At 44.1% G+C, this 13,250-nt stretch overlaps 1 protein-coding gene across 7 annotated transcripts in view; it reads left to right on the top strand.

Annotated features, from left to right (window-relative positions):
• The window catches only part of Rufy3 (RUN and FYVE domain containing 3), an 86,127-nt gene extending 74,129 nt beyond the window's left edge, over window positions 1–11,998 (top strand). For 3 of the 7 annotated variants that reach the window (XM_057771437.1, XM_057771438.1, XM_057771439.1), the window contains 6 exons: window positions 254–373; window positions 1,533–1,629; window positions 5,395–5,459; window positions 6,860–6,887; window positions 8,450–8,518; window positions 10,540–11,998. In XM_057771437.1, coding sequence (XP_057627420.1) covers window positions 254–373; window positions 1,533–1,629; window positions 5,395–5,459; window positions 6,860–6,887; window positions 8,450–8,518; window positions 10,540–10,683 — 523 coding nt within the window. In that variant the 3' untranslated portion in view covers window positions 10,684–11,998. Of the gene's footprint in view, window positions 30–253; window positions 407–1,532; window positions 1,630–5,394; window positions 5,460–6,859; window positions 6,888–8,449; window positions 8,519–10,539 lie in introns of those variants that run through there. The other 4 variants (XM_057771441.1, XM_057771442.1, XM_057771443.1 and 1 more) reach the window with 2 other exon arrangements.
• Window positions 11,999–13,250: the final 1,252 nt, after the last annotated feature.

Here is a 13,250-nt window from a genome sequence, read left to right on the forward strand (position 1 = left end):
TACTAGAATAAAAAAAAAATAGAAAATCAGCTTTCCCTCTGCCTGGTTCACCTTCATCTTGCTTTTCTTTAGAATTTGTTTCTTCTCCATCTTTTTCCCCCATCATGATTTCTTCCTGTGTCCTACATTTTTTTTCTCCCTCTGTCTCCCCATACTTTCTCCCTTGGGTTGTTTTATTTTGTGTTTGTAAACTTGGTCTTCCTCCCCACCATGGCTTTTGTTTTTATCACAAGTTCATATGGCTCACATTCAGATTACGCCAGGCTGAGCGAGGCCGCCAATCTGCCGAGTTGGACAACCGGCTCTTCAAACAGGACTTTGGAGACAAGATCAACAGTCTGCAGCTGGAAGTGGAGGCACTCACCAGGCAGCGGTGAACAGGGGCAGCTTGACCAGCAGGGTGGTGGTGGGTACTGCACAGGAGGGTGGAGGTGGGTACTGCACAGGAGGGTAGAGGTGGGTACTGCACAGGAGGGTGGTGGGTACTGCACAGGAGGGTAGTAAGTACTGCACAGGAGGGTGGTGGGTACTGCACAGGAGGGTGGTGGGTACTGCACAGGAGGGTAGTGGGTACTGCACAGGAGGGTGGAAGTCAGGTCTTGAGCCGCCTAGGCTTGATCTCTCCACTGTCCTTCACAAACAGTGGGAACTCAGAAAGCGTCACATGGCTGAACAGTTCCAAAATCCACTCAACATTTATTTATCAAATAGTTTCGGACTGCTGGACATGGTGGCGCAGGCTGAAATCTCAGCCGAGACAGGAGCCCAGAGCCGAGTTGGGCTGCACATAGTGACACTCTCGTCTTCAAAACCTAAAATAAAAAGAGAGTTTGAGACCAAGTTCCCAAATATATAGTAATTGATATCTAATCTGATTTTAGTGACAACAGTTAACATCTTCTGAACTCCTACAGTGTCTTGTATATGTTTCACAACACTTCTTACTGCCCCTACTTTGAGATAAAGTGACAGCTTAGAGGGGTTAGTGTGTCCCGGTTGACACTAGTAAGCTAGTAAGTGCCTACAGTGCCCCCTTAAAGACCCGTTTCTCTGACTAAACCCTAAGCACTCTCTCATGCCACCTGTCACGTTGGATGCACTGACTGCAAACGAGGGAGTCTGGTGGCTGAAAAACTCAAAGCGACCAGGGGTGCTTTGGGGATGCGGTGTGTGGGAACTGGGTAGAGAGCTGTAGAGACCAGGAAAACAGCTCTCACTCGGCTGTGGTATAAGTACATTGTCATCCAGATAACTGCAGCTCTTCACTAATAATTAGGGTGAAATAATTGACCTGCTAAAACTGGCCACTCCTAACTTGCATTCTGAATTGCCAGAAAAAAAAAAAGTAAACATGGAAGCATTACTAGCTTTACTGTGTTCTGCTGTTTTATAGCTTGGTTGTCCATATATTTCTGGTAATTTTATCAGGCATTAAAACTTAATTGCTGAACTTTAAGGGAAAGTCTGGTATTCTTTAGAATATATGAATATAGAAATCAGAATTTTCATCCTTTCTTCTCTCACCTGACCAGGACTCAGCTGGAGTTAGAACTGAAGCAAGAAAAGGAGAAGAGGTCACAAAGCAGGAGCACCCCAGGAAAGGGGACCCAGAAGCTGGAGCCCCACCCAGTGAGTGTGTTCTTTATTCAGGTGCTCATTCCACCTACATCTTACGGCCTAGCCTCATGGGTCCAGCGGGTCTTTCACTGCCCACACACTTAGTTCTTCAGGTCCTGTGGGACATTGCATGTGGACATGCTTAGTTCCTGTGGGCCACAGTGTGCAAACATGCTTAGTTCCTGTGGGCCACAGTGTGCAAACATGCTTAGTTCCTGTAGACGACAGTGTGCAGACATGCTTAGTTCCTGTGGGCTACAGTGTGCAGACAGCAAAGTGAGCTTCTCAGAATGGAGGAACCTGTGATCCTGAGCTGACCTCTAAGATGATCTTGGACTTGCTTTGCTGGAAAAGAAAATGACTCTTTTCCTTTGAATTGTTTAGTAAAAAACTATTCTGGTATCATTGTAAATGATAGAGGTTGACAGAGGTTTCTGTCCAGCCTGGTCCTGCAACCATTCATCCCAAAGAAACACACAAAGACCCACATTAAGTATAAACTGGTTGGCCTATCAGTTCAGGCTTCTTATTAACTCTTACATCTTACATTAACCCATAATTCTTGTCTGTGTTAGCGATATGGCTTAGTACCTTTTATTAGTGAGGCATTCTTATTTTACATCCTCTGCATCTGGGTGATAACTGGAGACTGAGCCTTTCCTCTTCCCAGAATTCTCCTGTTCATGTTGTCACGCCTATTCTTCCTGCTTGGCTTCTGGCCAATCAGCATTTTATTAAACCAATACAAGTGATAGATCCTTATAGGGTACGATTGTCCCACAGCACTTCTACTTTTTTCTTATTTCTTCTTGAAACAAGAACTCTGAATCTGATCTCCTTTGTTTAGCTTTTTTCCTGACCATTATCCATAACAACTTGTAACCAACACTCTAAACAAAGACAAACATCTATAATTCATATTTTGGGAATGTGGGCATAGTTTTCTAGGCTACTTCTTGCTGATTGGGGATACTGATAATCTTATGGGGAACCTAAAGAAAATTCAGGAGTATGGTCAAATCCTGACTGGAATATTCTGTGAGGCTTGATCATCTCAGCCAGCAGTCTTGAGGCTGTTCTGGATGTAGAACTCAGAGGAAGCCCCAACAGAGGTCCTCTGAAATGTTGGATCATCTGGGTCATTCACTTCTATTAGACATTTTTCAGGGGGTCTTGCTTGATCAGACCTCATTTTTCTTAACCCAGAATGAATTCACAGCCTCTCATTTCCTGTGGAAACAAAAGCAAAACCTCTTCTCCAAAGTAACATATCTTTTGACTTAAATTTTGAAGTCAAGGCATTTCCAAAATATATTGGTTGGATTAATCCAGCAGCATTTATAATCAAATGTCTTTTAGCAGCCGTTGCTCCTTTTTCAGCCGTCAAACAATTCAAAGACAACACAATAACATATAGTATCCAGATTCTCTGTGTATTTTCCATCTTTATGTGGCTTTATTTTACATTCTATTTCTTTTATTTTTCTTTTTAATTTTTGATTTTTTGAGACAGGATTTCTCTGTGTATCTTTGGGTTTCCTAGAACTCACTCTGTAGACCAAGTTGTCCTTGAACTCACAGAGATCTGCCTGCCTCTGTCTCCCAAGTCTTGGGATTAAAGGTGTCTGCCCATGTTAGGCACCAATTGTTTTTGGTTTTGTTTTTTGTTTTTCAAGACAGGGTTTCTCTGTGATATAGTCCTGGCTGTCCTGGAACTAGCTCTTGTAGACCAGGCTGGCCTCGAACCCACAGAGATCCACCTGCCTCTGCCTCCTGAGTGCTGGGATTAAAGGTGTACACCACCACTGCCTGGTAGCACCAGTTGTTGACAGAGGCTTTCATTCTGCTCGGTCCCATAGTCATTCAATCCCAAAGAAACACACAGAGGCCTACATTAATTATAAACTAGTTGGCCTATTAGCTCAAGCTTCTTATTAATTAACTCTTACATCTTAAACTAACCCATAATTCTTGTCTGTGTTAGCCTCGTGGCTTGGTACCTTTTATCAGTGAGGTATTCTCATCTTATGTTCTCTGTATCTGGGTGACAACTGGAGACTGAGCCTTTCCTCTTCCCAGAATTCTCCTGTTCTGGTTTCCCCGCCTATACTTCCCGCCTGGCTACTGGCCAATCAGCACTTTATTAAACTAGTACAAGTGACAGGTCTTTACAGGGTACAAGACCATTGTCCCACAGCATAAATGGAGTCATAATTAATACTGTTTAATATGGTATAATAGCCCCTCCTAACCCCAAGTTTTCCTTCAACAGAATTTCCTCAGCTCTGGGTTTGCTTTTTGGGGCCCTCTGTGTCATGTGGATTTCAGTGGGAATATACACAAGGAGCTTCTTTTAGAAGGAGAATAAAGTGGAATTACAGAATAACATCATGTAGAATGGTTAAAGAACAGAATGGAGCTTTCTGTTGCTAGCACCTGCAGGGGTGAGGAGCCACAAGATCATCTCTGGGACCATAAACAGGGCCAGCCTCTGGAAATGATGCAACTTAAAAAGCATGAGACATTTCTGTTCTATTCAGAGGAGCAAGAACCTTTGTGTATTAGCACATATAGCATAGGGCATGCGGTATAATTTCTAGAGAACTAACTGCTAGTTTGCTGCAGAGCCCAAAGGAATGGTAAATAGAACTGTGTTGTCTAGTACGCACTGCTATTTGAAATGTGCAGAGAAGCACCATGCAGTGTGTTCTTTACTACTTTGAGTGCAGGTAAATCTGAGGGCCTGAGGAGGTTTACCTATCTTGCTTTACTTTCCCAAGAAGACTGTAAGTTTTTGCCTTGAATTGATTGCTTCTTGGAAGGTGAATGTTGCATTGACCTCTCTTGCCTGATGCTTTGGTGGTCTAAGAACTTAGTCTGCTTTTGGAAGCAGATGGGCTGCAGTTCAGAGCACATATACATATTTATAGATATAGATACATACCACTGCCTGCTCTGCTAGATAGATAGATAGATAGATAGATAGATAGATAGATAGATAGATAGATAGATACAGAGATACAGAGATACAGAGATACAGAGATAGAGATACACCTCACAGAAGTTGATCTAGAAACTACCCAGGCGACCTTGCTAGCCTGGGCTCATTGCCCTTCAGAGCAGAAAACTCACCTGTGTACAGGTTGGAGTCACTGGCAGTGGGGCAGCTACGTGAGTGTCCAGAGGGTCACATATCCAGTGGCTAGACTGTGCTAGGTTTGGCCTGTTTTTCAAAGAAAAGTCAGGAAAGAAGATACTTTTCACAAGTACCAACTTACCTTGAACCCATTAAAGAGGCCATTTCTTTTAGATTGTATTTGAATTCCAGGAAACAAAATACTCCAAAAGTAACTACTTCTAAATTCTTTTTTTTTTTTTTTTTTTTTTTTTTTTTTTGGTTTTTCGAGACAGGGTTTCTCTGTGGTTTTGGAGCCTGTCCTGGAACTAGCTCTTGTAGACCAGGCTGGTCTCGAACTCACAGAGATCCACCTGCCTCTGCCTCCCAAGTGCTGGGATTAAAGGCGTGCGCCACCACCGCCCGGCCCCACTACTTCTAAATTCTATCAGAATGTTTTAATAACTTTTGGAGTAGAGCATGAGGAAGCTGATTTGAAAGTTAAGTCCTTTCTCTAAGTAAGTGCAGAAGGAAGGAAGGGGAGAGACGGTGGGGGGGCGGGGGAGCGAGCTACTCTTTGTACCCAAGCTGAGACAGTACAGAAGAAGCCTCAGGTACCATCACCATTCAGGTTCCTGAATAATGCTGTTTTCTTTTGGCAGGATGGGAAGCGCAGACTTCAAGAGGAAAATGTTAAACAGAAAAGGACGCTGGAAGAAAGCCACAGGTGTTTATAATGCATATTAAGCTATAAAGTCATTCTGCATTGGTGGGAAGGGGGCTCCTGATAGAAGGGTGCTGACACGGAGCTGTGAAGCAGAAAGACAGTTAAAGGGAAAGCTAGTAGATAATAAACCAGATAACATATTAGCCAAGTCACCTAACCAGCCTGTCTCCTACTGTTCCTCAACTTATATTATCATTTTAAAAGATTATTTCTCACCTGAGTATAGTTCCTCATACCAGTGGTCCCAGCCCTTGGGAGGGTAAATCAGGATGTGAATTCAGCGGTATTTGTTTCCACTCACCTGCCAAGCTTGAGATAAACATTCTCATTCTCTTCTCATATCTTATGTCAGTGCTTTGTTTGTTTGTTTTTTATATGTTTGTCTGAGACAGGGTTTCCCTTTGTAGCCATGGCTGTTTGGGAGCTCACTCTGTAGACCAGGCTGGCCTCAACTCAATCCACCTGCCTCTGCCTCCCGAGTGCTGGGATTAAAGGTGCTGCTCCACCACTCCGAGCTCCTGTCTTGTTATTTTTAATTGCTTTACCTCTGGGACACTGTGGCAAATTCTAGGACCTATTTCAGCCAGAACGGCAACCACAGAACACAGGACGGTTAACGGGGCATTCGGAGGCTTGTTCACCATAGGCGTTTGTCTGTCCTCTGCTTCTCAACTGAGGAGCACAGGAACCGTTGTAGCTGTGCTGCATTTTTTTTTTTTTTTTTTTTTTTTTTTGAGACAGGGTTTCTCTGTGGTTTTGGAGCCTGTCCTGGAACTAGCTCTTGTAGACCAGGCTGGTCTCGAACTCACAGAGATCCGCCTGTCTCTGCCTCCCGAGTGCCGGTAGTGGTGGCTGTGCTGCATTTTACTGAATAGGAGTGGGCTCTTCGCTGCGCTGCTGGAGGAAGAGTTCAGCCTGTGTGATACAGGTTTTTATACATGGTCTCAGGACAGTCTGATTCACGTGATGAGTTTCCTAAAGCTTCCAATGTATTTGAGGAAGGAAGACGAATATATGGCATATGATAATGGATAGATTATATATGTCAGATATAATAAAATCTTAAAAAATATATGGTTAATGAGCCATTGGAATTTTACATGATATACCAAATGCTATTTTCTAAGTAGTAAAAAGGAAAGATAAAATAAACTCCATATATGTTTGTAAATCAGATCTGTGATGTATGTCAGGGGTCAGATAGTCTCATAAAAGATTTAACCAAATTGTCCAGAATTCTGGATGTCAAAATTAATAATTACATTGTTCCCAGAGCAGTATAAAGGGAGGGCAGCATCGCTTGTTCAGTGAGTATTGTCCTGAGCATGTCTTCAGATTCTATAGTGAAATACAGTAAGTCATATTTGACATTTGTTACCCTCTTTATTTCCCCACTCTAGGCTGCTGACTCACTCTGCAGACGAATGGGTAAGACTCCTGTTTTAAAACATCTTGCACACCATTACAAAGTCCATGTGCCATGGCTAGCCAGGAAACAAGATAACATGGGAGGAGGACAGGTGGACACAGTCCTCGGTGTAGCATTTTCTTAACAATATTTTTTTTAATTTATTTATTTACGGTTGTTTTTTTGAGACAAGGTTTCTCTGTGTAGCCTTGGCTGTCCTGGAACTAGCTCTGTAGACCAGGGTGGCCTCAAACTCAACAGAGATCTGCCTGCCTCTGCCTCTGCCTCCTGAGTGCTAGGATCAAAGGCACCACCACTGCCTAGCTAGCTCCTTAATACTCTAATGTGTTGGAAAACAGAACTGCAAAGTGTAACCAGTTTGTCAGTGGGAATCATGTGACTGGGAGTCAGTGGTGTAGCTCGGAGCTTTGGACATTTGGCCAACAGCAATTCTTATTCCCTACATGATGTCATCTCTGAGGAACAGCACCTAATCTTCAAACCCAGCACCCATCTTCCCTCCCATGTTTCCCCTCAGAACAGGGCAGGCCTCCGCCTCCCAGGGATATCTCAACCAAACTTAGAATATCAAGTTGCAATAATACTAGGCACCTCCCCTTATTAAGACTGGACAAGGCAGCCCAGTAGGAGAAAAAGGGTCAGAGACAACCCCTCCCTACTCCCACTGTTAGAAGTCCCACAAGACCAAACTACACAATTGTGACATATGCAGAGGTCGTAGGCCAGACCTGTATATGTTCCCTGATTATTGGTCCAGTCTCTGTGAGCCCCTATGAGCCCTGGTTAATTGATTTTGTGAGCTTTCTTGTGTTCTTGACCCCTCTGACTCCTACAATCCTCTTCCACCTTTTCAGCCAAGCTCTGCCTGATATTTGGCTGTGGGTCTCTGCGTCTGCCCCCATAGTTGCTGGATGAAGCCTCTCTGATGACTATAATGCTGGGCTCCTGTCTACAAGCATAGCAGCGTCTCATTAGGAGTTGTCTCATTGGCTTTGTTTAGTTCTATCCTAGGTCCCTGGGCTGTTCATCCTCTGGGTCCTGGGCATTCCAGACTGTGTCAGGGGTGGCTCCTGCTTGTGACATGGTCTCAGACAGACCAGTCATTGGCGACCACTCCCACAGTTTCTGTGGCACCTCTACTCCAGCACATCTTGCAGGCAGGACAAATTGTAGGTTGAAGGTTTTTGTGGCTGGGTTGGAATCCCAACCCCTCCACTGGAAGTCTTGTCTGGTTACAGGAGATGGTGGTTTAGGCAACTATAAAACAGCTTGAAAATACAATACAGCAACCCCATGAGATAGACATGTACTGCTACTATGTACTTACAAGATTTAATGAAGCCAATGTTTTCATGCTTGGTAGAGTAATGGAAGAGTAATGAGGCCTCGAATGGTTGAGTTTTCCTGTTAGAAACAGAATTCCGAGCTCAGATGATAGAACACTTGAGAATATGTGATTTGTGTCTTCCCCATCAGTGTGTAGTCTGGCTTTAGGAGCTAAGAACGTTATGACAGTCTCATGTTCTTGTGCTCGGGAGTTAACTGGTTTACTGTGTCTTAGGGTCAGCCCGAGCTCTCTGAAAAGCCACAGGTGTGCCAGCTGTGCCAGCACGATGTCAGCCTGAGGAAGGTGAGCGCTTCTCACAGACACATGCGCTGTTCAGCTCCTTGCCAAGAGCAAGCTGCACTTCGCTGTGCAGAACACAGCATGCCTCTCATGGTGCCCGGGGGGAGAGGGGGGAGCCAGAAAGCCAAGGCGAGGAACTTTCTCTTTAACAGAAATACAAATAAGAACATACATAATTTGAAACAAATAAGGAAGTACTAATTTATAAAGTACACTATTTGGTGAGCACCCAGTTTTGTTTTTACTTTCTATTTATTATAACTGGGTGAGAGAGGGGTGGGGAGGGAGGGACGTTACTCATGGTGCCCATGCAGAGGTCAGAGGACAACTTTGAAGGGTCTGTTCCCTTCTCCAACCATGGGTTCTAGGTTCTCAGTCTTTCATATTAAGCCCTTTTACCTGCAGAGCCATCTCACTGGGACCTTGTGTGGGTCGTGAGGCCTGGTCTCCTGTTTAGTCCAGATGGCTTGGGGCTCGCTGTGATCACCAACCATACTCCCTGGCCTATGTAACCTCAAGAGCTGAAGTTGCGATGTATATCTGCAACTAAGTCAGTGTTTCATTTTGTTTTCTGTTGATGGAACCCAGCCCCCGGTACCCCAGGCAAGAGCTCTACACTGAGCCACACCCAGCTCCATACTACACGGCACATTATCCCAGCTCCATGGCTGGAGACTCCCATGCCCTAGTCTTTGGTTCATGTTCCTATCAGGCTGCTGCATGCTCAGAAGAGCAGAGGCACTCTCCCCACCAGGCCCTTTTCCATGTGCTTTTGCCAGTTTGCCATCAGAGAGTAGGTAAAGATCAGAAAGACCCAACATCCTCAGTTGGCTTGGGACTGGCAAAATCCCTCAGCATCAATATGGTGCCCAGAGAAGCTCAAGAGGTATTGTTCAAAAGGATATTACATGTAAGTGCTTGAAGAATTATAAGAAATGTGCCCAAATTCTGGATTACATCTTGCTGAATCTTAACAAAATTACAGTGTGGTATAACCATAGATTAGCAGAACCATTGCTATATGGTTGGAAATTCATAAATATTACAAAACAGAAGAAACTGCTAGCTTAATTCAAACTTTCACCTCCTAGGTCCCACTAACAAATTTGCAATAAAAAAAATGACAATCTTATGCCAACAAGGCTGAGGCAGGAGGGTTCCAAGTTCAAGCTTAAATCCTTGTCTTAAAAAAAAAACAAACAGCCGGGCGGTGGTGGCGCACGCCTTTCATCCCAGCACTCGGGAGGCAGAGGCAGGCGGATCTCTGTGAGTTCGAGACCAGCCTGGTCTACAGAGCTAGTTCCAGGACAGGCTCCAAAGCCACAGAGAAACCCTGTCTCGAAAAAAACCAAAAAAAAAAAAAAAAAAAAAACCAGCCAGGTGTGATAGTGCACACCTTTCATCCCAGCACTCCCAGAGGCAGGCCAGTCTCTTGTTAGTTCAAGGTCAGCAAAGGCTACACAGGGAGACCCTGCCTCAGAAACAAAAGGAACCCCCACCTTATTCCATGTACTCTTCAGATGAAGGTGTCTCTGGAGCCTTCTATGAAGGAAGTGCTGTCTGTGTGACCCTGTTGCGGCTGCCCTGGTGGCACTGCTGTGGCAACACATCGCTTGGCTACCAAAGGTTCAGAATGTGTATGGAGATTAGCATCCCTAGAAACAAGATGCAGGTAGCAGGATAGGGGCATCAGAGAGAAGCATTAAGCTTACCAGTGCCCTGGGAACTTTGAGCACACTTTAGCTTCTCCAAACCATTTCAGGGTGCTTAGATACTGGCTAGAACTTAGAACTAGCCTACCCAACAGTGACTGGGGGGATCAAAAGTGTGAAGTGTGCTCCAGAGACTGAATATACTCTTCTCTCTTGATATCCATGCTACATGATTAGGTCTAATAACTGACTTCATGTTCCTTAGGAACATGTCTGGTCAGGGCCGTTTGGCACACAGCAGCCACACTGTACTTTATTATGCACTGAGCAATGACACATTTGACCCTTTCTATCCCACCCCCAATCTTGCAGAGCATGTGTACGAACTGCAGAGGAACCTTCTGTAACGCCTGCATGGCAGAGGAACTGCCTCTTCCTTCAAGCATCAAGCCGGAACGAGTGTGTAATCCCTGTCACAAACAGCTGATGAAGCAGTATTCTACCAGCCCATCCTAAGACTGGAGATCAAGACCCAGGCCAGAGTGTTGACGCTGGGCCTCTCCCTCCACGTGTTAGATGCAGGATGTCCTGGAACCAGTCCTCAGAACCAACCTTAGTTGGTAGCAAAGATAGAAGTAAACCAGGTCCATGGGGCAAGGCCGCAATTGGAGGTGCTCGAACCTTTGCTCATCTTCTCTAATGAGTGTATAAATAAAAATTGCTGAGCCTTTCTCAACACCTAAACAAGCCCACTTTGGAGGTTTAGAGGCATAGTCTTTGGGCTTTTTGTATGTCTATGAGGTGATAAAAAACTGGGCTGTAGCTGAGTGGAAAAGCACTGCCTAGCAAGTATGAGACCCTGACTGCAGCATCACTGCCAGAAAAGATGGAGGAAACATTCCATTTCCATTCTCAGGGGTAACAAGATGTCGCCGGGCGGTGGTGACGCACATCTTTAGTCCCAGCACTCGGGAAGTAGAGGCAGGCAAATCTCAGTGTTCTAGGCCAGCCTGGTATCAGTGAGTTTCAGGACAGCTAGGACTGTTACAGAGAAACCCTGTCTTGAGAGAAATAAAAACAAAAAACAATTGTTGCCCAGGTGCTGCTGGACAGTTTCCTCTCACCTCCCACTACCTACCTCTTTAACCTACCAAACTGTGAACCCAATCTCAGGAAAAGAAATTAAGAGTAATATAAATTCTGAATGTATTGGTAATAATATTGTAATGCATTATAATTTCAGGACCAGATTTCCTTTGTGGGGGTGGGGGAGACACCTATGAGGGTTTTGTGTGAACAAGAACATCTGGTTTTTTCTGTAATGGCCCCAGAAGAATCTGCTCTCTTAGGATCCCTACCACAGCAAGTCATCTGTTACCCAGTCCCTCCCTCTTGCAAGTAGATTAAAGCTAAGCTAGGTACTCATAATTTGTCAATGGTTGAGGACAGGAACTCAACATTTAACTGTTCACTTGATAAGAAGTCCTTAACTACAGATCAGAACCCATAGGCAGGGTTCTTGGAAAGATAATATTCAAACATCTCTTCGTAATAAACCCTCTGTAGAAGAGTGGGGGCGGGGCACACTAAAAAAAAACTGAAAGAAATGGTTTCATTGCTAATTATGTTGTATGTTTGGATTGTTTGATTCCAGTTAAGACTCAGAAGACATGATTCTATGCATGCGTGGAATTCCGGGCTAAATGATGGGTACTGACAAATCTGTCTCCTAGAAAGGGGGAAAAGCCCGGGAAAGTCGATATTTCAGAAGTTAGTTCGCCTGTAGTTGACACTGAAGTTTAAGAATATTAGGAGGAAATAAAATTAGCAATTCTAACCTATTGTGTTGGCTGCCTCTTTTTAAATGTCTTTATGTGAATGAGTGTTCTCCTCTATGTGTGTCCAGGAGGTCAGTTCCCCTAGAACCATAGAGACAGCTGGGAAATTCCCTGTGAATGCTGAAAACTGAAAAGAGCAGCCAGTGCTCTTAACCACTGAGCCATGTCTCTAGCCCCCGCCTTTTTTTTTTTGTTTGTTTTACAAAATACTTTTTTCGGGGGTGGGTAGCTTGAGACAGGGTTTCTCTGTGTAGCCCTAACTAGGAACTAGCTTTGTAAACCAGGCTGGCCTCGAACTCTGCCTCCTGAGTGCTGGAATTAAAGGCATGTGCTACCACCACCTGGCATGTAATTTTGGGGGGGGGGATTTTTTGTTCATATTGTTTTTGGTGACAAGAGTCAGCAGTTTTCGGGACTATATATGAGGGGCAGAAGGTCTAATTAGCTTTGAATTAAGGAGCCAGCTGCTTAGCATGGAATATAAGAATAAATACAAAGATTTGAGGCTTTTTTTGTACCACCATCCCAAAGGCAAAAACAAGGAGCCAAGTCACTAATACTCAAATGTAATTATCCCTAGGGAATCTTCCTTAAAAATTGCTTCCTAACATTTAACAGCATCAACCGAGTAAAAGTGAAATAAACTAGATGCAAGAACTCACACAGTAAAAACTACAGAATGTTCCACATGAAATTAACTGACACTATGTTCATAGACTAGAAAACATCACCATGCAAACACCGCAGGGGGCAGGCCCTGAATCCACATTAAAAGCCTAGGCAAAGGGATCACAAATTTAGGGCCTGACCTACATGGGAAGATCCTTTAGGGGGGGAAAAAGGGTATCCCCATACCATCTAAATTTTCTGCAGAAATGGAGGGGGGTCTTTCCTAAGATTTTATTCATACAATTTCAAGGAACTTCCTAGTCAACTCTATAAAGTATGAATTCAGAGGCCATATAATGTCAACACTTAAAACTACAGTAACCACGTCAAAATGATACTGGCATAAAGCACAGGCAGCCTAGAAATAAATCTGTTAAGTATAAATCTCTGACAAGGGTGCCAAGACCACTCGCTACAACAAAGTATTGAGAAAACTGGACACCCATGTGTACAGAAATAAAGTTGGACTCTTGTAGCACACAAAAGACAAGTTGACTAGCACGTAAGTGTAAGAGCTAAATTTCTGAAAAGGCTTCATGACATTGGATTTAGTGATGACGTTCTAGATACAACATA

Source organism: Chionomys nivalis, chromosome 6 (genome assembly GCF_950005125.1).
Source record: "Chionomys nivalis chromosome 6, mChiNiv1.1, whole genome shotgun sequence".
NCBI lineage: Eukaryota > Metazoa > Chordata > Mammalia > Rodentia > Cricetidae > Chionomys > Chionomys nivalis.